This window comes from Artemia sp. Qi Xiang Cuo, chromosome 11 (genome assembly GCF_049724085.1).
Source record: "Artemia sp. Qi Xiang Cuo chromosome 11, ASM4972408v1, whole genome shotgun sequence".
Taxonomy (NCBI): Eukaryota; Metazoa; Arthropoda; class Branchiopoda; order Anostraca; family Artemiidae; genus Artemia; species Artemia sp. Qi Xiang Cuo.
Window position 1 is genome coordinate 34,114,159 of NC_142804.1, and position 26,392 is coordinate 34,140,550.

The following is a 26,392-nucleotide window of genomic DNA, read 5'->3' on the forward strand; positions in this document are numbered from 1 at the left end:
ACGTAAACCACGCAAGTGTTATTTACAAGTCATTGGGATCCTTCAACTCTGTATGTATTCACTGTGGAGTCCTCCATTATCCCACAGGAAAACTAGCCAACAATTATGATTTACTAGGGGGCGACTGCCTGCTTGGTCGAATTGCATTCCTGCATCAACAATTTCTAAATGAATTCGTTTGGTCTGTTATAGGACATTATTTGCCCTCTAAAGAGTTCCACGAATAAATAAGATACTGGAACTCATGTTTTGCTTTTGCTTCATTCAACGTAAGCGATGATTGAACCAAAAATAGTCGTCATATTTTCACCTTCAACATAGTTGGAAAAATTTATTACAAAATTAATTTAGCGGTACACCCATCACAGACCCCTGAAGGTGATTTTGAACCATATTCATGTGACCAAATGCACTTTTTAGACCCCAATGGAGATGTTGAAGAACACCTTTCACATATTTTAATTAGGTCAGTCGTAACCCAACAGATTTCTAGAAAGAAATATTGTGAGACACAAACAGCTATGCTAATGAAAATATGGCAGGAGATTCAAATCCCTTAAAATGGGGCACTTTTGTATTCCACAGATGGTAACTTCAACTCTGCTGTGCCGTCAGGTTTGCATTTCGACTGAACTAAAGACTGATAATTCGTTCAAAATGTGCTTGTTTTTTTTTACCAATTACGGTGTTATTTTACAAAAGCTTTCAATTTTTGTGACATCTCTTGGAATTGAACTTGGACACGAGAATAAGTACTCACGAAAATCGCTCACTTCATGTAGGCTAGCTTGATTCCCCATGTTTGAATTATTTTTCCAAGCACATTGCAACAACAGGCCCGGTGTGAGTTTTAACTATTTTTGCATTTGGGCGGTGGGAGTAATCAACCACTAGCAAAAACCGGTCAAAAGATTTTGGAGGACTCAATAGTTTGTGGTTTCTGTCCACCTGCTAGAAAAAACACAACCCACGTCATGGATCAGTTTGTCCCCCCCCCCCTGAAAACAAACCACATCAGTGGGTGCTGCACATCCTTTTTTGTCTAGTTTTTCACCACTGTTGAGCAAAAACTGACCATGCACTCTTGTACACTGACCACACCTATTATTATATTCTAAACTGTCATAACTAAACACTTTTTTTTTCATATTTCAGGTAAATTTACTAAATTTTCGACAATTTACTAAATCTGTGCTCAGTTTACTAAATTTACTAACTCGGGATATTTTTAAAAAATTTAGTAAAATTGTACTAAGGGTGGCACCATTGTGAAGCAATCTAGGAAGTTAATAGTTTTGAATTCCGCCACTGTAATATTTAATGACCTTATAATTTCAAAACTGATTTTATCTTTAAAAAATATTTCAAATTCTATCAACTTTTTGAAAAACTATCAAGGACATTATCATTGGGTTATTCCTAAAATATTTATTTATTTATTTATTTTTTTTTTTTTGTCTACAATTTAAACATAATAGGTATAAAATTCATATTGTGGTAAAATAGATGTCCAATTCCTTTGATGAAGATGCTAATTGCTAATGCAACGAGGGTTCGCTTAGGATTTATCACTTTGGAAATGGAAACCGAACGAACAAAACAAAGACAGGGCACCTTTAATTATCACGAAAATTTTCACTTTTTCATTTAGTTTAAGTTTTTCTCCTTCATGTAATGAGTCAAAAGCCAAATTAGATGGAACATATCAGCAAAATAAATGAAAACTAGCGTTTACACCAGGGTTGCCCACTTTTGGTCCATGAATATGTCCCATGAACATTCAAAAATGTGCCATTTTTGGCCAAATTATATCCGTATTTTGCCTATAATATGTCCATAATGTATCCATCTTGATATCTCAGAAACTAGTCACGACTTGCGTTATTGACCAAAAGACGCTTTGTAAACCTCTTCCAAAGCGGCTAATTAACAGTAAATATAATGAAAACAAAAAAAATCATTTAATACATCACTATAGAAAGAATTAGTGGGAAAAAACAAAACTAAAACAACATGTAAACAAAAAACTACTTGTGGGAGCGTAAGGCTCATCTTCCAACGAGAAGTAGTAGTTCAGAGTAATTCTTGCGTATGGCATAAGGTAAAATCCAGGAGTCAAGCGACATTTCAGAACGCAAGATATGCTGGGTTACCCTCTAATCACTTCTGACTCTTAAATAGAGCATTCAAACTTTCAATTTCAAGTCGAATGACTTCCGTTCAAAATTTCTATGACAACTTCTTTCATACCAAGTGCCTTGTCACATCGCTTGTTACTTCAGCATTGCGCTGCTTATGATTTCTGATCGTTTTCAGTTTTAATTATTATAGGAATTTACATCTGCTGAATTTATTTCTAGATATTTATATATTCTTTGGACTATTTTGAACAAAATGGCTATCACATGGATTATTTTGAACAAAATAGCTATCACACAATTTCGATTTAAAAGGCATGAGCAGGCTGTGCGTCAAGAGAATATCGGGTGTTATCATTTTAGTTAGTGCTAGAAGCCCAGTTTTGGGTTCTGACATTGACTGCACCGCCTGTAACAAGGCAAATGCAATTTTTCCACAATGTGCCTTTCTCGTTGAAAAAAAAAGAATGCCAGTTGTATTAAAAATTTTTACTGTGTGTGGTTTTTCAAGAATGAGTTTACAAAATAACACATCTTTACTTATATTGTTCTCTTCAACACATCGAAGATATCCAATTAAATATGCGGTTTTAGCTACATCAGTTCCTTCTTCTACTTGTAAGGCAAATTTTGGGGTGCTCATCTGAGATAAATTAATCGCAAAGATCGTCTCTAACGATTGAATAGTTGATCGTCCATGAATAGAGTATCCAGTAGGCTAGCATAATTAAATCTCACTAGTTTTACCTTGAGATTGGGAACCTAGCTGTTATTCAGCCTTGGCCTCCAAATCCCCTCAATCACGAAAGGGATAAGAAATTTTTCGTAAGTGCGTATTTCTAATTTCAATTGATTTATTGTTAGTCCTTGCTAATATTCGTGCTTCCCCTTAGAATAGTCCGTGCCTCCCTAGGGCGGCACACCTCCCAGTTTGGAAAACGATGCTCTAAGCCGTTCCTGGAAAATTGCTGATCTGCCCTCATTCCTCCATGAAGTGTTCAACATCCACCTCAACATTCCCTGAAAGTTTTGCAGTAGCAATAGCAGTAGTAAAAGCAGTAGCAGTATGCACAAATTTGTGTTTTGGTTAGTTCAACTTCTCCTCAACATGCCTGAAAATTTAACTTAATACCCTAAGCCGTTCCTGAGACACAATGAATACACCTTTTGATAACCGCCATACATGCAGAGTGTTTTGATTTAGTTGAGCACCTCCCAAAACATTCCCTGAGAGATCCAACTTAATACCCTTTGCCTATTTTCGGAGACCCAGGATCAAACGTGCCCCCTTTCCCAATACAAAACCCAATACGTAAATAATGGGTGAATTGCATTACTTACAGCCCTTGTCCCAGGGACTGTGGGGGTCACGTCGTCCCAGGAGGCCCCGCTATTTGACCTTTAGACTATTCTGAACAAAATGTACATCTCAAAATTTAGATCCAATATTTTTTGCCCCACCCTGCTCAATTTTGACTGAAGGGTACCAGAATTTTTAATTTCCAATTGATTTCCTGCAAAGTTTCTACGACCACCTCTTCTATATGAACTGGCCCCCGAAAAAAAGATGATACATTGAAGCCCTATGACTCTTTACTAATCTTTTCTCTTACAACTAGACAGCACTATTTAAAAATGAAAAAATCTTCTGAAAAGAACTGAAAATTCTTCTTTAATGCTTCTGTGGCCAGAAGAAATTCAGCTATGGTTCTCAGTATATAGTTTTCCTTCATGGTCTGAACTGACAAACAAGAAAACATTTGCCAATTATTCATATTGTTTTATTACAGGTGCGACACCCAAAAACTACATTTCATGTTACAATGTACATTACAAATTAAAAAAAACAGAAAAAAAAACAGAAAGGTATTGCACATAAAATTCTTTCTTAACAACAAGGAATGAAAGGGGGTCCAAAAAGCGTTCAAAAATGCACGCATACTAAAACAAGATGGTTACGAGAATTAGCGCAGAGAAGGAAGGGAGGGGGGGTAGGACACAGGTTCGTTTTTATATCTAGAGAAGGTATCAGACAATTTTTCATGGGGTTTTAATTTTTTAAAATCTATGTTTAGGTTCATGCATAAGAAATCTTGTGCCTTTTCAAGAATAAATAAAAGAATTTAACAAATAGCAGATCCCTTACATTTAAGGAAGAGTAGAGAGGATGGATAGTTCTTTCATTTCATTAAATAATACTTAACATGAAAATATTTTAATTTTCCTCAACAATGATTTCTACAACAGTAGAAAAAAAGTTAACGATTGTTTTTTTTCGATTGGGCTATTTATTTTAAAGAGGAAATTAACAGTCCATGTGGGCTTTTTACTATGTTTTTGCATCGCATTCAAATATGAAAAAAGACGAAGAAAACACGCTTGTGCCTACTAAACAAACACTATGCACTAAAATATTAATCACAACAGAAGTAGCATGAGGCTTAAGCATTGTTTGTCACCAATTCCTTCTTCTTCACACCCTTGAGCCACTACTAAAAGGCACAAATTAGCTATTTCCTGCAGGACGTTCTTCACCACGTATTGCTCTATATCTTGCAATTTCTTGCGGAAAAACTTGACTTAGTTCTACAAGAAGATGGGCTCTGAACTTGCGATATGAATCTATCTTCCCTTTAACTTCCTCATTTTTAGTCAAGGCCCTTTCCATACAATCTTTTGTGAATATCTGTGGATTTTTTCCTGCGTCTATGTAGCTAAAAATAAGAAACAAGATGTCAAATTTATTTCAACATAATCAATCAAATTCGTGTCTATTGAGGAAGTCACTTTCAAGAACTAGATGATAAGAGCAAAAGAAAAAGAAAAAAAACCACTAGGGATACATAAAATGTATCTGTGACAGTAATATTTAAGATGGTTGTTAATTTTCGCATTTGTGTTAGATTATATCTTTCCTCTGTGCACAAAAAAAAAAAAACATTGAACAGGTGACAAACTTCAAGTACTTAGGAAGAACAGTAACTTCCAAAGACGATCCTAATAAAAAAAAAACGCAAAAAAAAATACAGACAAGGATAGCACTAGCCAAAGCTGAAACTTGGACTGTTCCAGAGCAGCACTTTGTCTGTTATAAGTAACTCCCAAATTTAGCTGTAGAACAGAAGAAACTGCCTTTGATAATAATTGCCTTCCTTGGATTCTAATGATCAGCTGGAGAGACCATGTCAGTAACGACAAAATCCGTGCCTGCAGAAGCCAACCAGACATGGCCTCTGTTGCGAGATAAAGAACATGAAGATAACTTGAACACATCCTCCGCATACAAGACCATAGGCAAGCTCTCCAGATGAGTTTCATCCCTGAATGGGAGGACATATATACAGCAACTTAACGGAGACGAGATTTTAGGCTACTCTCCGATGCCCTATGTGCCTCTGGAGGCACTAAGGTCTACAGTTTACCCTGTATTGTCAAGTGGTATTACAAGTAGGTTTTGAAACTGATTAAAAACTCCTGATAGGGTTTTAGAAAGCTAATGTATATCCAGTATTGAAATTGAGACATTCCTTTAACTAATGGAATCAAATCAAAAGGAAAGCCATGGACAAAAGAGTATCATTTTAAAATAGCAAAACTAAATTGAAAGTCAAAAACGTATTATCGTACGATGTTATTATTTATTTTTGCCTTGCAGTGGGCATGATTAGTATTCAGATTGTGTTGTTGTTGATGTTCACAAAAAAAAGACTGTTTGAAATAAATGTTGCTTTCAGTAGGGGATTAAGGAGACTAGCCTTTAGTAATATGGCAGCGCCACTCTTAATTGTGGTAATTTCCATTTGGTTAAAGTTTGAAATGAATATTCATTTTTATTTATGTTTTTATAGGCTTCATTTATTGAACCATTTTAATTTCTGATGTTTTTTAGTCTGGCTTATAATTTGAAATAATGCTCGTTTTAAGTTATAATATTTCTCTTTGTTTTATTTTTAAAAATTCCTAAAAATACTTCTTTTACATAGATCATGATTAAGGGGACAATTTGCAATGAGATGGGTCTTTTCCTTAATAATTTATTGATAAAGCAATAAGGCATATACCCTGTTAAATTCAGTTTCTGGGCCACAAAAAGACAAAAGGGAACTCACTCTGTACACAGGTGATAGTAATTCGTCTCTTTCTCTTTCATTCAAAGCCATTTCTTTCTCTTTTTCCTATTTTGTATTTTTCAATTTTTATAGCAAATAAAACAACTTACTTAAATACTTCTAAGGGAACGTGTAAATCCTGAAAATGGTGCTTCAGCTTATCAATCTCTTGTAAGCCATGGACAACTTGATTACTATAAAAAATAAAAAGATATAAATAGAGGTTGTATGCTATACGTAGTCCACATACATAAGTGTGTAATGCAAAACAATGCGTAACTCAAAGTCAATACAATAACATTGACTTAGTAAAGGAGTGCATCCTGTGTATTATTTTTCCTCCAGCCAATTCAAATCAAAGGGGTAGTCATAGAAAATAGGGAGGAAGCTAATTCAATTTTAAATTCAAAGTTGTCGTGCACTCTTTAAAGACCAACAGTGATTGGAGGGCAACCAGTTCCTTCCCATATTCTTTTTGGACCAAAAAGGTTCAATAATTCTGCCTTTAGCATGACGACACCATGAGGCGCAAGGGCTTTAAATTATGAAATTTGTCCACAGTTAACACATAAGTTCTAAAGTAGAATAAAGGGGAACATGTTTATTGTCGGATGTCCAATTGGCTTGGTTTGAAACTAACACACGAGAGTCCCATGGCCAAGGCGACTCAGATGAAAAAAAAATTAGGCTACAGGCACAGGCCATCAAAAAAAGACAAAAAACTATTCTAAAATTTCCCTTAAACTTGTATCTGCAACTCCTTCGGTCAATGGGACCCCAGTGCACAAAAAATTGAAAACATAGTCAACAAAACCAGAAAAGGACAAAAAATTATCCAATAATATCCAAAAGCCTATCCATAATCCAAACAATTTACTACATCCACAAACCATACGTTCTATCATAGGCACCACAATAGCGCTACCTAAGTAAAGAGCAAAATGGGTACAATGTATTCTTTATTTATTTTTTTTTTCTTGTCACCAAGGCACTCGCATGGAATAGAAACTTCGAATGGAGTGGAAACATGTAGTAGAAACTTCGTAAGGGACTCTTTCAGTTTATAATTGGAAGTCCTAGCACCCTTTTTAAGAGTCAGAAGTGTTTGGAGGGGAATCATCTCCCCTCCCATGCACTTTTCCCACAGATATTCAATCAAAATTTTGATATAGCCATTTGGGAGGATAGCCCCCTCCCCCAAAACCCTTGGGGCAAGTGATAGAATTCCGAAGAGTTTAAATATGGTATTTGTCATCGTGAAAGGCGGGCATATTTGATCTTTGGTGTCTGAAAAGGTTAGGGCATTCAGGCGAAGCTTTCAGGGAATGTTGAACAATATCAAATCACACTATGTGCATGCAGGTTGTCAAAAACTGTGTCTCAGGAATGACAGGGTACTAAGTTGGAGGTTTCAAGGAATGATGAGGGAATGATCAATTGACCAAAAGGTTATTGTGCATGCTACTGCTACTACTACTACAACAACCACTACTACTACAACAACCACTACTACTATCCCTACTGCTACAACGACCACTGCCACTACTACGAATGCTACCAAAACTACTACGTCTACTGCAACTACTCCTAAGGCTGAGGATACTAAGGTCAAAATTTCAGGTAATGCTGATGATGAAGTTAAATTAAATCAAAATACACTGTGTGCAAGCAGGTTGTCAAAAGGGCGTATCAGCAGTATCTTAAGAATGGCTTTGAGTATGAAGTTGAAACTTACAGGGCTTGTTGTGGGGGATGCTGAACTAACCAAATACAATATTCGTATGCTACTACTGCCACTTCTACTATTACAATTACTGCTATTACTACTTCTAGTGCATCTACTGCAACTACTACTACTACTGCTGCTGCTACTACTACTAGTATGCCTAAGAGTATTAAGGTGAAAATTCCCAGTAATGTTGAGAGGATGTTAAACTAAATGAAAGCACAGTAGGTGCATGCAGGTTCTCAAAAGGACATATCAACAATGTCCAAGGAACTGTTTAAGAGTTTTAAGTTGAAACTTTCAGCATGTGTTCAGGGAGATGCTGAAGAAAACAATAGCTGCTATGTGCATACTGCCACTAATGCTACTACTGCCACTGTTACTACAACTAGTTCTGCTGAAGCTAAGGGTTTAAGGTGAGGCTTTCAGGGAATGTATATGGGGATGTTGAACTACATCAAAATACACTATGACCCTGTAAGACCCGAATTTTGTTCTTATTTTCCAGGAATTCAAGTATTTCTTGGAAAACTAATAATAGTATTAGATCAATTGAAAAAACTTTAAATATTAATGTGCTAGATACAATTGATTCATTTTTCACTCAGAAGGATATGATATAAATGCACAAGTTACAAAGAGTATTTACATTGCTTGGTCCCTGAATCCCCTGGAGCTGATAGAATACCAGAAGGAGGGTTAAAATGAACATTCCCAGTTATTTGCCATGTTTTTATTTTTATTAGATATTCAATGTAAAAAAGGAATTGTCCTCCAACAACTAAAAAAGTAAGATAATTCCTTTACATAAGAATGAAGATAAATACCAAATAACTAGCCTATGGGCCATTTCAATTTTGCTGGTATTTTCGAACTTTCCGAAAAGATTATGCATACAAGAATGACGAAATTTATAAATGAAAACGGAGTTTAGCCATCTAGCTAGTATGGTTTTCGAAAAGGTTGTTCTATTACACCTGTGCTATATCATTTTATTATAAAGATTAAGAAATTTTTGGATTTGGGATAGTCTGAAATCGTATTTGTGGTCTGATAATTCTTGCCCTTTTGATGTAATAGGTTTAACAGAAACATGGTTATCTGATGGTGAAAATTTTACAGCCTATGATATGCATGGTTATGTTGCTGTCCATATCCCCAGAATGGTAACAAAGTGCTCAGGAGGTATTTCTTTATTTATAAAGTCTGATATTGAGTTTAGAAGAAGGTCTGACCTTGAATCCTTGTTTACATCAGTAGTGTCAAATAGTAGGAAAGTTTATTCTCTTGTTATTGATCTGAAAAGCCAGTTTGCATGTGACACTGTTTGTTTGTTTTATAAGCCCCCTCCTTTTCCAACGCATTTGTTCTGTGATTTGCTTGATCAACTTTCTTGTGTGGGGTCTTTCTCTAAAAAACGTATTTGTGTTTTGGAAGATTTCAATTGTAATATGTTAAATATTGGATCAAGTGATGAATGTGACCATCTCTTTGATGTGCTTTCTTCTGCTAGTCTACTTCCTTCAATTTTTTTTTCCTTCTCGTGTTGACCCTACTAGAAATTCTGACACTTTAAAAGACAAGATTTTCATTTCTCATTCTTCTAGTTTGAAGTTTACTTCTGGTATTGTTTTCACTGATCTTTCTGATCACTTCCCTATTCATGTTTCACTTTTTGTGCCTCAAACTGAGATTGCTATGGATGAGCAGGGTGAGTCTTCTTTTAGAACTTCCACAGATAATGAAATTTCTAATTTAATACATAGTCTTCAGAGTAATGATTGGTCTAGTGTCCTTGAAGCTAATGATGTTGATTGTGCAACGAATTTATTTTTGTGTCGTATGGGAGCTCTGTTGGATAAGCATTTTCCTCTTAGAAAGAGGCCAAGGAATTCCATACCCAAATGTCCATGGATGTCTAGAGGTCTGATCAATGCTACACATATGAAGGCGTCTCTATTCAAGGCTGCATGTAAAAGTGAGACACAGGATGATCTTTTGAAGTATAAACTTTATAGAAATGTGCTTACTTCTTCAGTACATGCAGCCAAAAAGCTAAATTTTTCGCGTCGAATTGATGAGTGTAAGGGGACTTTGCGAAAGTTTTGCACTGTAGTTAATGAAGATCTTTCCTGCAGGATACTCAAACAGATACCCCGCTTGTCGTTACAGGAGAGCTGATGGATCTTTCGTGGACAAAAATTCTTCAGCAAGCGCCTTCAATTCGTATTTTACCACACATCCTTCAGTTCCTATTCCACCCTACAGCAGAGTAAGTAGTTTTCCCTTAGCAGAAAAGTCATTTTTCCCTTTTCCATGCAGTGATATCGAAATTTCTAACATTATTTTTCAGCTTTCAAGTAGCCATTCAGTTGATGGTTTTGGTTTGAGCTGTAATGTTCTTAAAAAAATTGGTCAGTTTGTTTCTATCCCCATCTCACATATAACTAACCTCTCTCTTTCTTTTGGTGTTTTTCCTCATTTATTTAAAGTTGCAAATGTTGTAGCTTTGTTTAAAAAATGTGATTCATCTCTAATTTCAAACTATAGACCTATTTCTCTCCTTCCTGTAATTTCTAAGGTTGTTGAAAAAGTAGTGTATTGTAGACTCTCTTCATTTGTATTTAGTACTAATACAACTGCAGGTAATTCTCACATAACTAACCATAAGTATGGCTTTCGTCCCAGTTTTTCTACCTTGCATGCACTTTCAGATGCAACAGAGTTTGTGCGTGTTAACCTTGACAAGGGCTTGTGTGTTTTGGGCCTATTTCTTGACTTTTCAAAGGCATTTGATATGGTCGTTCACTCTGTTCTTTTGTCTAAATTATCTTCATTTGGAGTGCATGGAGTCCCACTTGAATGGTTTAGGTCTTACCTCTCAGGGAGAGCTCAGTATGTTTCGGTTAATGGTACTCCTTCCTCTTCTTTGCCTATTGTGAAAGGTGTCCCACAGGGCTCTGTGCTTGGACCACTTTTGTTTTTAATTTATATTAATGATCTTGTTGATGGTCTTTATCCCTTTGTGCACCCTATTATTTTTGCTGATGACAGTAACTTTTTCATTGCTGCAGTGGACCTGCCATCTGCCGTTTCCCTAGCTCAAGGTCTTCTTGATAAAGTAAAAGATTGGTGCTGGTCAAATGGTATGACTCTCAACAGCCAAAAAAGTGCCATTGTACACTTTAGAACCCCTTATCGTATGAGAGACGCAAGGGAACCAACCATCCTGACTTATGGGAATGATATTATACCGCAAGCTACTATAGTGAAATTTCTTGGTGTGTATTTTGACTGTTTTCTTTCTTTTAAACCCCATATAACTCATACCCGTTCCCTTGTCCTCCGCCAATCTTCAATGTTATACAGGGTTAACTCATTTCTTCCCCCAGATGTTATGCTTTCTCTTTATTATGCTTTTATTTTTCCTTACCTTTCTTATTGCTGTTCTGTCTGGGGTAGTACTAATAAATATCTTCTCTGCTCACTTCAAAGAGCCCAAAATATGGCAGTAAAGGCTACTTTTCTTCTACCTCGTTTTTACCCTTCCTCTGATCTTTATAATGATACTGGAATAGCTCCGCTGGATCGTATTGTGGGTAAAAGTTACCTTCATTTAGCACATTCTGCTTTTCTAGGTACACTTCCACCATCTCTGCAGCAGTTTTTCTTTCTGTCAGGCTCAGGTAGGTACTCTTCTTTTTTACGTAGCTCTTATCGCAGGTTCATTTTACCTAAGCGATCATCGACAGCAGGTCAGAGGTCTCCTGTTTATCAATCTATTTTACTATGGAACTCCATCCCTCCTGATGTCCCTCTATCTCTTTCTGCAAAGGCACTTTCTCACTGGGTGTAGTATTTTCTACACCCAGAAAAAGAAGCCTGACGGGAATAAGCAAGTAGAAATAGTTTGAGACAATTAATTCAATAACATATTTGAATTTTTATTTTTAAGTGGTGAATACATATTATGAATAACAACACAAAACATTGAATATGTTTTGTGTTGGTGGTGTTTAAATTGATCAAGGTCAAACTTTGATACACAAATCGAAGCGCCTGAAAGCAAGAGGGGATCCAGGATTTTTTTCGGGAGGGGGGGGTATTAATTTTTGACTCAGTTTTCGACTAATTTTACTGATTTTTACCTAGTCTTTACTAATTTTCGACTTATTTTCGACTCGGTCAAAAATTTCGGGGGGGGGGGGGGTCAAACCTGGTAAGTATTTTCTTACCAGTATAGTATTTTCCCCCTTTTTTCTTCTTTTTTTTGCATTCCATCCACATTTATATGTCTTTTTTTTTCATTCAATATATTTCTCTGATTTTTTTTTCTTTAATCCTAATTTCCATATTTTTTTTTCATTTATTTGTTAAGTTTCCTGTTAATTATACTTTTTTCAAAAATGTCTCTTATCCATTTTTTTTTTTTTTTTTTTTTTTTTTTTTTTTTATTTGCCTTATAATTTTTTCTTATTTTTTGTTTTGGCCCTTTAAAACGTTAGGTTCTTTGGCGTGTGTAAATTTTAATTTTGTAATTGTTTTTTTTTTTAGTATTAATAAATTGATTGATTGATTCATGATAATGGCAATTTTTGTTCTGGTCATATATGGTAGATGGTTTGTTTGCTATTATGGAAACCAACTTTAGGTCAATTGTCTAGTTATTTGTGACTTAATAATCTATCAATAAATCTTAAAAAAAATAATGATTTTTCCAAATATCCAACATATTGAAACAAATAAGATAATTTCAAAACGTAGTGATTAAAAGGGTAACTAATTTAAAGTACTTGAGGATGATTATTGATGATATGATTACTTGGATAGATCATGTGAGTGCACTCTCCATTAAAATTTCCGAAAGAATGGGTATTCTAAATAGACTGAGGCATTTTATTCCTCATAAAGCACTCAAAACTTTTTAGTATGCTATCGTTTCTTCCTATCTATAGTATGGATGCGTATTTATGTCTAATTTGTTTAATTATAGTTCACATAAAATCCAAGAAACACAAAATTGGGCAGTAAAAACTATTTTCAAATGAATACTCTATAACTGATTTATTCAATCCAAAAAATGTTTTGGAGTATTTCCAAAATATCTATCTTCCAAGACGCAAGTTATGTTTACTTGTTTATTCATTCATTAGCACCATTTGAACTAAGACAACTTAACATGTTTCATATGGCTACAGAGTACCATTCATACCCAACAACCTCATTGGAAAATAATTTACTAATTTCAGAAATGAGCCACGCCCACAGAAGGGTAAGGTCATTGCAACAAGTTGGTGCAGGGATGTGGAATGTATTGCCCAATCCGGGTTGCAGCAATAGCTAGCAACCTAGTAAGAGACGTCCCATAGTAAAAATAAAATAGCCCATAACTCCTAAAACTTGAATTAGACCAACAACCAAAGTAGCCTATAATATCAGAACCACCTTGTCCAATAACCCTATATAGGAAAATAGCTGTCCCTTGGCTTGAACAACTCATTGGCTTGAAAAACAAGAAAAGTTGCTTGAACTGCAATATTCCGCATCGACAGCAGGTTTGTTTTTTTCTTTCTGTTTTTTTTTTTTCAGTGCAGCTGGCAGGGCACTGGGAAATCATAGAGAGCTGTTTAATGACTCATTTAAAAGGACACTGATGTCGTTAAAAACCTTTCATAACCAACAAACATAATTTTAAAAACAAAATAAATTTTAAATGAAAAACTGCATTTGACCATGCAGTAAAAGCATGTAGATATAGTTACGTAAAAAACAAGGAGGGCGGGTTAACAAAAATCTGATTTGTCAACTGGAACTAGAATAATCCCTGAAATTTTAAATAAAATAATTTTATTTAACTGCAAACTGCAAAAATATTTATCATGTCTGAGCAATAACTTAAATTTAAACTGGAAAAATACCTGAAAACTTTAAAATTAGTTTTGTTTTTTGTTAGGTTGTAAGTACTTGACACATGATTACACAAAGGATCTATTTATTTTATTATAAATGGGGACTATATGTCTGGGTTGCAGTTACAGCTAACAACCTAGTAAGATCACCTCCCATAGTAAAAAAATAAAATAACCCCTAACTCCTTAAAATAGAGTCCTATCAAAAAACCAAGTACACTATTAGAACCGCCTTGTCCAAAACTCTTGTATAGGAGACTTACAGTCTCTTTGCTTGAACAACACAGAAAATATGTCAGCTTGAAAAATAAGAAAAGTGGCTTGAACTATGATATTCTACATTGACGGTATCTTTTTAATAATAATAGAAATAATAATATATTTATGCCCTCTATACATACATGGATGTACACAGAGAAGCATAGGAAATAAATGAAAAGAAAACTGAAAAATACAAAATTATATATCTAGCAAAAAGGACGACAATAAGTAGCTCATTATACTCATAATGACTAATGAATATATAATAAATAGCTTATGATAGCTCATTAGTTTTGTTTCCGTTTTTTTTTTATCCTCAGCTAGCTCGGCACTGGAAAATCATAGAGTTGTTTAATGGCTCATTTGAAAGGAGATTGATGCATTTAAAAGATTTCAAGAAATTAACTGAAAAAAATAGTTACAAAAACATAATCATTTTTTTTTTTTTTTTTTTTTTGGCTAAAAAACTGCATTTTTCTATAGGTCTGTAGGAGCAAATGTTATTAACATCTGCTTGCCTCCTGGAACCAAACTTTTTTTTTGGCTCGACTCCTAAAGTACTATAACGTTGTGCTTTATTTCTGTAGAAAAATAACATTTTATTCTAGTTTTCAGTTTAGAATTGCTAAAGTTATTATGTAAACTGCCAAAAAATTTTATTTTTTAATCCAAATTAGAATTACATAAAAGAATTGATTTCGCTAAGCTAGTTCCAAAAATATATTAAAAAACATCTTACTGAGTAACAATAAGATAAAAGTTGTTTGTTTGTTGTTAAATTCTTGTTTCTTTGCTTGTTTATTGTTGTTCATTTAGTTTTTCTGCTTAATGTTCTTTGGATAAAGTATGTATATTGTTTAACATGATAGTTTTGTTAAAGGATTTATTTGTTAAATTCCCATAATGGTCATTAATAGCACTGGACTTTTGACAGTATGGGAATATGAATATCTATTGTTTTATTTTGTTAATAAATCAATTCAAAAAACCAAAGGCACTATTATTATTATTATTATTATTTATTGGAAAACCCGTCATACAAAAAACGAAAAGACGGAGCAATAAGCAAAACAACAAAAAAAAGCAATACACATAAACTTAGGAGTTATACAGGTGGTTTGTAGTGACGAACGCTGGAGCTAAGATCTAAATCAGCACTTAGAACAAATTACATAAAACGAGAAAGAAAAACACAATTATTCACTGCTCTGTAGGTACGCAACATGTTTCTTTTCTTTTTTTTAGGCTCATAAATAATTAAAAAAAATAAATAATATGAACATAATTGCATCAAGCCGTAATTGGTAAAAAAAAAAAAAAAAAAAAAAAACCACCAAACACTAATTACACTAAGCGCGAAAACAAACACTTAAAAAAAAAAATAAAAAAAAAAAAAAACACAACAAAAACATCTTAACTAATGGGTTAATACTGACGACCAGGGATGATTCAACTTCATTAAACGGGAATTATAAGCACAAATTTGCTTTTCCACGGCTATAATGGGGTCAGCAATGCTGAATTTACTAATCAGATAAGAATTGCGCGTCCAAGAGGGGAAATTCACAATATATTTTACGAGCTATAATGAGGCTGAACAAATTTTTTACTGTACGGATATTCTTAGCCTTATCCAAAACACCAATATGTACAGATAATGTGGTGAATTAACAGAATTAAAAAGTATCGAAAGAAGATTGCGGTTAAACCATGACTTATTAGTTACGGTACAAAAGAAGCATATGATAACCCAACTCTACGCTCAATGTGAGCAATTAATAGTTTTCGCGTGTGCATTACTGACGAACCAATGGGAAGACCGAGGTAGGTGATATGATCTACTGGCTTAATCCTACTATTTCTGAGAGGAATATCCCTAGGTGACGCTTGCTTCCAATTGAAGAATACAACTTCGGACTTTTCAGCATTGAACTGAAGACCTAGTTTCGCATACTCAGATTGTAGCGTTGCGAAAGTCTCGCTTATACGCTGGATAGTGCGGCTCACATTCAGAATGTCGTCTGCATAACATACGAGAGATAAATCAAGACCGGCAAAGATGAATGATGTGGGAACAGCTGACTGTGCATCAAGAACTCCATTATTGAAGAGTGAAGGGGAAGAAACAGCACCTTGACGGATACCTTTTTCAACATTGACAAAAATATTAGGGGTTTGTGCATAGACTTGAGAGCCGTCAACTTTAGCTAATGGGTGAAGTATTAGGCGAACATTAAGACGATAATACATGTCTCGAAGGGCTCTGATATATGAGGGGCTAACTCCACGTTTTGCTGCATGGAGTAGCATAGCGGCGTGAATGAGAGTCGAACGCTTACGAACATCATGCCCAGCCAACATGAGAGTTTCACCTGATGCATCGGCATCGATCAATGCGTTCGCGACAACCGACAAAGCGTGGGCACAACCGAGACGTGGCTGGAATCCAAATTGGTTAGGCGGAACATAGCATTTTGTGTTCAGTTGGTCAATGAACAGAAGTTCAAAAAGCTTACAGAAGGTAGTGCCCACTGTTATAGGGCGGAAGGACGAGCACTGGGTAGCGACTTTACCTTTCTTTGGAATTGGAATGAGATCTCAGATTGAAAAAGAAGAAGGTACAACTCCTTGGGTAACAATCATATGCATCAAAATAGCACTATGGTTTATCATCAGCTCACTTCCATGCAGAATGTGAAGAGCGCTCATTTTATCGATGCCAGAAGATTTCTTATGCTTTAGGCATTGGATTGCTCGCAGTACAGAATCAGCTGAAACAACAAAATTGTCGGTTGGACACCTAGACAGAAATTTATCAAGCTTATCTTCATATTCGGACTGTAGGGCAGCATCTGGTGGGGAGAATTTAGCAGAGAAGTATGAATTCCATTTGGAATCAGGAATAACTTGAGCAGAAAGGCGGGCCCTAGGAGAATCTCTTGATACATTTCTCCAGAAGGAAAGTTGGGACAGAGAAGCTTGCTGGGCTGTCTCTTCAACTATCTGGTTCATGTGGATACATAGTTCTCTTGCAAACTTTCTTTTGGTAGAAAGACGAATGTTAGAAACCCAGCCAGAGCGAGGACGCTCGCACTGGAGCCACAAATGGTACCAAAATTTGGATTTTCTCCAAGCTTCAACTAGGCTCGGATTACTGGACCAGTGCTTTGTGACACCCCGACGTATACGTTTAAGAGGTATACTGGCTTTGTCTGCGCATCACAGAGCATAGCAAATATGTGCAAGATAGATATCTAGCAACATCCGTATTTCATTTGCATCAACTTGCGGATTTTCCATGAGCAGCTGGAATGGAACATGAATTTTATGAAGGACAGAATTAGTTACTGCAGCAAAAAGGTCATCTTGGATATTTTCCCAGTCCCTGTAAAATTGGGCGAGGGGCTGAAGTGGTTGTGTAGTGGGAGTAGACTGAGCAGAGGAACAATAAATAGATGCAGATATTGGAAGGTGGTCTGATAGTTGGAAATCAGTAACGACGTGAATAGGTAACACTTGGAGATTTATAGAAGAAACAGCATGGTCAAGGTTTGATACGTGACTTGAATGGTGTGTGTAAGTGTAATAAAGATCTTTTAGCAATGTCCTAAGCCAATCGTCAAAAATACTAGACAAAATAGAAGTACGCAATAATGATGAGTTATATAAATTACAGTTAAAATCTGCTATAATAATATAGCACTTACCTAAATGGTAAATCTTTAAAAGGCAAGACCCAAGTTTCTCAAAGCCAAAAGTAAATAAAAATTCAGATCGGTCATTGCGATAATCTGTTGGGTGTTGAGGGGGATGTTGAACCAACCATAAGGTACTATTTGCATGCTATTACTACTACTTCTACTAAGGCTAAGGATATGAAGGAGAAATTTTGTGGAAACGTTAAGAGGAGTGATGAATTAAATTGAAACACTCTATGTATATACAGGCTGTTAAAAGGGTATATCAGCAGTATCTCAAAAACGATTTTGAGTATCAGGTCTGAATTTTCAGGGTATGTTGAACTAATATGTATACTACTACCACTACTATTAGCAGTAGTACTGCCACCACTACTGCTATTAGTGCTACTATTAACAGTGTTCATAACACTGATGTAAACCTTTTAGGGACTGTTGAGGGGGATTTTGGATTAGGTAAAAACAAACTATGTGCATGCAGTTATCAAAATGGCATATAAGCAATGTCTCAGAAACAGCTTCAAGTATTAGGTTGAAACTATTGGGGCATAAGAAGGAAATGTTTGACAAGACTAAAAAGGCACAATGTTAATACTATTGCAGCTACTACTACTATTAGTTTATTACTAATTGCTAATACTACCCCCAATGTTCCTACTATTTCTCTTACTATGACTACTACTATTGCTAATACTTAGGGTATTAGTAAAACTTTCAGGGAATGGTAAGGGCAGTGTTAAACTGAATCAAAACATGCTATGTCCATGTTTGTTTTCAAACAGGTGTATTAGCAATATCTTGACCATACCTTAGCATATAAAGCTGGAACTTCCAGGGTATAAAGCTGAAAATATTGATTGAAGGGACCCAATCAATTAGACATTGAAAGTCTAGTGCCCATTTCAAAAGTCAAAACTGATTGGAGGGCAATCAGCCCCCCTCCCCAGCCCCATTTTCTCCAATGACATCCAATCAAAATTTTGAGATAGCCATTTTGTTCAGTATTGTTGAAAAGTCCAGTAACTACACCACTGGGACTACAGCCCATGGGCAAGGGGTGTGAGTTATGTAGTTTGCCCAGTGTTAGTTATATAGTATTTGTCATTAGCAAATGGAGGCATAATTAACCTTTGGTGTACAAAAAGGCCAAAGACATTCAGGTCAAGCTTTCCCGGAATATAGAGGGGAGTGGTGAGTTAAATCAAAACATACTATACCCATGCAGGTTGTCACAAGGGTGCATCTCAGGAATGGCTTGGAGTATTAAGTTGGAATTTTCAGGAAATGATGAGCAGAATGATCAAAATACTAAAATACAAGGCTAAGGGTACTAAGGTGAATATTTCCGGGAATGTTGATGGGGAAGTTGAGCAAAGTCAAAACACAGTATGTGCAAATAGGCTGTTGAAAGGATGACTGACCAAAAGGCAGCATGCAAATACTACTGTTTCAGCTACAACTATTACCATTACTACTACTACTAAGGCTAAGGGTATGAAGGTGAAAATTATAATGAATATTGAGGAGGATTTTGAATTAAATTAAACAAACCATGTGTATGCAGGTTGTCAAAAGGGTGCACAGTAGTACTTAGAATAGGATTGGAGCATTAAGTTTAAACTAACAAAGGATGTTAAACAAACCAAACAAAAATATTTGCATGCTACTAGTAGTACTTTTACTGCTACTACTACTACTAAATCTAAGATTATTAAGGTGGGAATTTCAAGAAATGTACTACTACTACTTCTATTACATCAGCAACTAAGGCTAATGGTATTAAGGTGAAAATTTGAAGGGAAGTTGAACAAAATCAAAACAGACTATATGCAAACATGTTGTGAAAAGGGTGTATCAGCAATATCTTAAAAATGACTAACTGTGGTAAGTTGAAACTTTCAGGGCATGATGAGGGGGATGTTCAACTGACCAAAAGTCAGTATGTACATGCTTCTAATACTCTTACTATGACGAATACTACAACTACTAAGGCAAAGAGTCTGAAGGTAAAACTATATGGAATATTGAGGTGGAATTTGATTGCAGTCAAAACACACCATGTGCATGCATATTGTCAAAAGAGCATATAATTATTATCTTAAGAATGGCTAGAAAATTTAAGCTGAAATTTACAGGGCATGTTGTGGGGGATGATGCATTACTTTAACTACTACCACTACCACTATTAAAACTTTTACTACTAAAGCTAAGGTTATTAAAGTGAGAATTTCAGGGAATGTTGAGAGGATGTTGAACTAAATCAAAACCAATTATTTACATGCAGGTTGTCAAAAGGACATATCAGCAATATCCCAAGAACTCCTTAAGGTATTAAGTCAAAACTTTCAGGGTATGTTGAGGAGATTGTTGAACTAACCAAGGGCATTATGTGCATACTACTAGCTCTAATATTGCTACACTACAGGTACTACTGAGGCTAATTGTATTAAGGTAAAACTTTCAGGGAATATTGAATTAAATCAAAACACATTTTTCAGGGTTGAACTGACCAAAATGCAGTATGTTCATTATAAAACTATTGCTACTACTGCTACTGCTATAAATACCACTACAACTGACGTTAAGCTGTTGAAAAACAAACAAAAAGGCATTATGTTCCTGCTGCTACTAATGGTACTAGTACTACTACAACTATTACTACTTCTGAGGCTAAGGGAAATAAGGTAAAGCTTCCAGGAAATATTTAGGGAGATAGGGTATTAAATAAAAGCAAGCTATGTGCATGTAGGTTGTCAAAAAGTTGTACCAGCATGAACGATATCTCAGCAACACCTTAGAGCATGATGTTGAAATTTTCAGTGCAGGCCTATGCTCAGGGGAATGTTGAACTAACCAAAAGGAACTATATTTATAGTACTACTATTACTGCTGCTACTATGATCACTGCTAATACTGAGGCCAATGGTATGAAGGTGAAAACTTAAAGGGAATATTGAGGGAGGATTTAAATGAAATCAAAACACACTAAGCACACTCAGGTTATCAAAAGGCACATAAGCAATAGCTTAGGAATGGATTTGAGCATTGAGTTGAAATTTTCATAGTATATAAGAGGGATATTGAACTAACCAATAGACAATGTGCATATTAATACTACTAGTCTAATACTTCTATTGCTACAACTAATATTACTACTAATGTAATATTATTGGGAATTTTTTGGGAAATCAGAGGGTGTAGAAGTAATTCAAAAGCCACTATGTTCATGCAGGTTGTCAAAAGGGCATATAGGAAATATCTTATGAACAGTTTTAGAGTATTATGTTGAAGCTTTAAGGGCATATCAAGGGAGAGTTTTAACTAACCAAAACACACTATGTTCATGCTAACACAATTACCTACAATAACAGCTGAGGGTATTCGATTGAAACTTTCAGGGCAACAACTTTTACTACTACTATTAAACTAAATCAGAAGGGTTTAAGCACATCCAGGTTGTGAAAATATTATAGATATTTAGAAAAGATAACATATTTAGGAACATATCACAATGTCTTAGAAACATAATATGAGATTTATTTACAAAGAATGTTGAGGGTGTGTAAAACTAAATAAAAAGTTTCTATGTGTATCTTGATTATCAAAAGGGCATATTTTCAATATTCCAGTAATAGCTAGGGGTGTTATGTTGGTATTAAGGTATTAAGCTAAAACTTTAGGGTATTATTTCTTGTTATTAAGCTAAAACTTTCAGGCTTACTAAAATTCCTACCACTTTTGTTACTATTTCTACTGCTATTGCTGCAAATATTGAACTAAATAAAGAAAGTTCAAGTGCATAGTTTAATTTTTCTATAGACTAAATTTATCTAGGCTAGGATACTATCTTTACTATTTCTACCAACTTGGACATAAAAACATCATATTTTTACCTGGGATCCTGTCTATTTCTTCCTGTAGTGTTAAGTGAAATTTATCTGAGTCTGCAGGGGAATATACTACTATAACTGATACACTACACTTTTTATTCCTGAAAAATAAAAGTAACAGCATAAAGGTGCATGGATAAAATGGTCAGGTATTTTCCTCAGATAGTACTGAAGTGGAAAATAGAGTCCCACAGGGAATGATCCTTTGTCTAACATTATTTAACATCTATATCAACAATGCCCCACAACCTGTCATAAATAAAATGAACCTGTATGCTGATGATTCAAAAATAATCAGCCCTGCAAAAACAAACAAAGAGCAAGCCTTATTATAATCTGACCTAGACAAACTCTCTGATTAGGCAAAACTATGGAGGTTAGAATTCAACAACAAGAAATGCAAGACAATTCATTTTGGCAGAGAGAATGTGAGGGGTCAGTATCACATGTATGGAATAGATGGTGTGGGGCAAATGATTGGTTCCTCCCTCACTGAAAGAGACCTGGGTATACTTGTAAATGATGAATTGAAGTTCACCCAACATGCTCAGTCAGTTGCCTCCAAAGGGCTTCAAACTCTGGGAATTGTAAAAAGAATGTTATGCAGTTGGTCACCAAAAGCTGATGTCAAAGCTATACAAAGGACTCAGCCCCTAGGGGCAGTTTTTTTTTTTTTTTTTTTAATTGTACAACAGTCTAGGAAGTGAAGATGAAGGCTCTTCCCCCTGCAAAATGTGTTGACTAGAATTATTTTTACATGTTATGAAGTAAGAATTGTTTTCTCAACATGTCTTCTTATGTATATCTGGGGTCCTAGGCTTATACCTTATATTATTAATAGCTTCCAAACCTAAACAAGAATTAACAACTTCATTATTCATCATGAGTTCTAGTCCTTGTCTATGCACCCTAAGCTTCTCACTTGAGTAAACAAATTGTATATTGTTTAATTTCATGTTTCCCACCTCTGCTATATAAGGTTCTGAGGTAAATATGGAGCAGTCCACATTTCTGACCTAAAATTTCTGAGTGTAGGCTACTACAAAATGCCTTTTTATGCTCTCTCTAAATATATTAATTGCTTTTGTTGCAAATTCAGTTTTGATCTGATGTAACTTTTCTAACTTTACCCAAATACATAGGCCATATTATAACCTATATTTCTTATGTTTATTGATTCTTGATTTTGTCGCCACCAATTCAATTTATAGGTACACCAGTTTTAATAAGAAGCTGTATCTAAAATAACAGAAAAGGTATCATTTTTGAGGGCTTAAAAACTGAATCTGCAACAAAAGCAATTATCATATTCAGAGAGCACATGATGAAAGGCATCAAGTGCTATATTCACTTTATTTGTAGGTCAGAAATGTGAACTGCTCTATATTTACTGTTTCTGAAACTGCTAAAAAACCAGTTTGAAGCATCTGAATCTCTTAGTTAAAATGTCAATACAACAATTATTTTTTAATGTTACAACATTCTAAATTGTAACTTTCATAATCTTTCAATCATTGAAATTATCATGGCCTCAGTTAAAGCAATGGTCCCAGAACTGATGCAGAACAGGGATCAACACATCTTCTCAAGTCTACACAAAACACTTAAACAAGCATAGCTTCAAACCAGAAGTTCATTCTTGACACAAATGAATGCTATATTTTGACACAGGATGAAATTCGGACTCTAAAGGTATGTGTATTATGGTATGATCCAAGGGTTCCACATAAGGAAACCTGATAAAAAAACAACTCTTACTTCATAATATGTAGAATAATCCTAGTTAACATACTTTGCAGGGGAAGAACCTTTGTCTTCACTTCTTTCCTTATGTTCCAGTTTTTCTATCACATTTTTAAATATTTGTGTCTCTTCTATAAGTCTTGAAAATCATTTATAAACAAATGCCTAAATGTCATCTAACCTAACCTAATTTATCACTATTTGTCTATTGATATGTTTTTGTGAGAAATAATTAGATGACACTGATGGTGTTTAATCACATATAGATTATTTGAAAAATGACAAATGCAATCAAATCAATGTTTCATTTTTTAGAATTTTAGTTAAGAAAATTGTACAACAGTGAATGAAGTGAAGATAAAGGTTCTCCCCCTCTAAAATATGCTAACTAGCCTAGGAATTCTAGGCTTATATATCTATTTATTTGCTATCTTATTAGTGAGTTAGTCTAAACATTTACTGCAAAAAACCCTTCACTTAGAACATTGTAAAAGGTATCAAGTGGTATATTCACTTTTTTTGTAGGTCAGAAATATTGACTGCTCCACATTTACTGTTTCTCAAACTAGCCTACTAATTATATTTGTAAATAGCATAAAAAGGGGGATACCACCAGATGGCTAACTTGACAGTGTATATATATATATATATATATATATATATATATATATATACTAATCCCTGAGTTAGCCAACCAACTTACCAGTATTTTAAGCCTAGGAGTCCAGCTTGACATAAGGAAACATATTAAGAAAACAATTCTTACTCTATAATATGCAGAATAATCCTAGCTAACACATTTTGCAGGTGGAGAGCCTTTATATTCACTTCTTTCCTTGTTTTTCTAAGGAATTCATGAATTTCTTAGAACCTATAGCCTATATTCACAGACTATATACCCCCACCCCCCTAATGTGCAATTAGCCTATATGCCTATACCTAGAATTGCATCCTCAATCTAAACATAACATCCATTTGCATCACAAATGAACTTTACTCCCATATTAGCCATGTGGTGGATGTCCTAAAAAAAAAGGCACCAATTAGCCTAGTAGGCCTAGGCTATGTTCAATTTATTCCTAAGTCAATAACATGAACTGACAAAAACTTACCTATATCTCTAATTATTAGCTATCTTATTAGTGTGTTAATCCAACAATTTACTGCAACAAACTCTTTACCTAGAACTTTACCAACTAGGCTATGATATTAGGACACAAAAAATACATACATTTTCTGGTTCAGTCCAAGTTGACCTTGCGGTTGAAACTCTCCTACAATAATGCCGATTTGACGAACATTCTCAACAAACATTTCGAGCTGGCTTTCCAAATTCTCAAGTTGACTCATTCTGACAGAAACATCAGCATTGAATATCGTTATTTCTTCCTTAAATGTTTTTCTTAACGTTACCGAAATATATACATTAAACAAACAAATATTTTCTTCCAGCATTAAGTGTACATGTGAGATTATAAGCTTGGCTTTTTCGCAGAAATGCTTGGCTATTGTTTCCAAGTTAAAAACTCAACGAAAAAATTGCTTGTCTATGCAAAAAACGATTTATTAAGTGAAATAGTAACTAACATCACCAATTTCATGTTGAAATTTTTCTAACAAAGTGAGGAAATCTCTCAAACCGAAAAGTCAGCCTAAAAACGATCAAAATATAAAGGCCTGTAGCAAAGGCCAAGTAAATGTAAGGTATAATCAAACAATCCTTGTATAGCCATTCACTTTTTCATCTTGGAAAAGATTTCAAAATCTTAATCAGTCCTGACGTAGAGTTTGGCATGTTTGTTGTTACCCCCATCAATAAAAAAGATGAACTGACACTTGTGTCTGGAAGAAGACGTGGCAAAAAATGTATAAGAGACATTAATTATCCATCACGTATTGAAAAGCTCCCTCCTGTAGAATCCCTCTTTCAATTAGATAATTCTGCTAGAACAAGAGGTCTTTCGGTGGAACATTTTGGGAGATTAATTAAAAAAACTCTTTCCAGAAAATAACTTTTTCAAAAAAAAGTAAAGAACTCCATTAAACAAAAAATGAGCAAAAATAAAATCAAATAATCTACCAAGCGTAAAACAACTACAAATCAGCATCGATAAATAAATGAAACCCAAAACGAACAGAAATTACAATAAGTAACCGAGTCAAACTCAAAACCAGCAGAAATTAACATAAGTTGGGCGCAAAACCCCCGTGCCATCCCAATGCCAGAACAAAATTTACACTTTACTGAAAAAATATAAATGTATTTACTTTTATAACTTTAATAAATCAAATAATATTAACATTTTGATTACTAAATATCAGTATATGTAAATTAAATTGACAATGCACATTCATTTGTATTTTTTCAGCAAAGTGAAAATATTGTTCTGGCCTTAAGAAGGCACAGGGGTTTTGCGCCAAACTTATCTTAATTTCTGCTCGTTTCGAGTTTGACTCTGTTATTTATTGTAATTTCTGTTCGTTTTGGGTTTTATTTATTTATCGATGCTGATTTTCAGAACTTAAAACTATGTTGAATGAAATGGCTATCTCAAAGTTTTGATTATATGTGGTTTGGGGAAAAGGGGGGCGTGAGAGGTGGGTTAGTTGCCCTCTAATCACTTTTGACTGTGAAAAAAGGCACTAGCCCTTTGAATCTCGAATCAAATGAGCCTTTTTTAAGTTTCTACGACAACGCCTTCTATAAAAATCTTATATGCTCTCAGGGCATAATTTACAGCCCTTGCCCTAAGGGCTGAGGGGGACTGTCCTCAAGAACATAATTTCTATCTGGAAATATACTACGCTGAACAAAATGGCTATCTCAAAATTTTGATTGAATGTGTTTTGGGAAATGGTGGGTGTGGAAGGGGTGTTAGTCGCGTTTCAATCACTTTCGAATATTAAAATAGGTACAA

General features: G+C 34.8%; 1 protein-coding gene across 1 annotated transcript; it reads right to left on the bottom strand.

Annotated features, from left to right (window-relative positions):
- Positions 1-3,897: 3,897 nt before the first annotated feature.
- MED10 (mediator complex subunit 10) lies at positions 3,898-24,843 on the bottom strand. The gene is made up of 3 exons (XM_089097188.1): positions 24,706-24,843; positions 6,358-6,441; positions 3,898-4,852 (listed from the first exon to the last, which is right to left on the bottom strand). The coding sequence occupies exons 1-3, from the start codon at positions 24,822-24,824 to the stop codon at positions 4,645-4,647; spliced, it is 411 nt and encodes a 136-aa protein (XP_088953314.1). The 5' UTR covers positions 24,825-24,843; the 3' UTR covers positions 3,898-4,644.
- Positions 24,844-26,392: the final 1,549 nt, after the last annotated feature.

Bases quoted from the DNA above. Each gene is read 5' to 3' on its own strand.
- MED10 (XM_089097188.1), bottom strand. From the start codon at position 24,824: ATGAGTCAACTTGAGAATTTGGAAAGCCAGCTCGAAATGTTTGTTGAG. The intron at 6,442-24,705 runs GTATGTATTTTT...TATTTTTTATAG, and splicing joins CTTGGACTGAACCAGAAAAT to TAATCAAGTTGTCCATGGCT. The intron at 4,853-6,357 runs GTAAGTTGTTTT...TCTTATTTTTAG, and splicing joins GTTCCCTTAGAAGTATTTAA to CTACATAGACGCAGGAAAAA.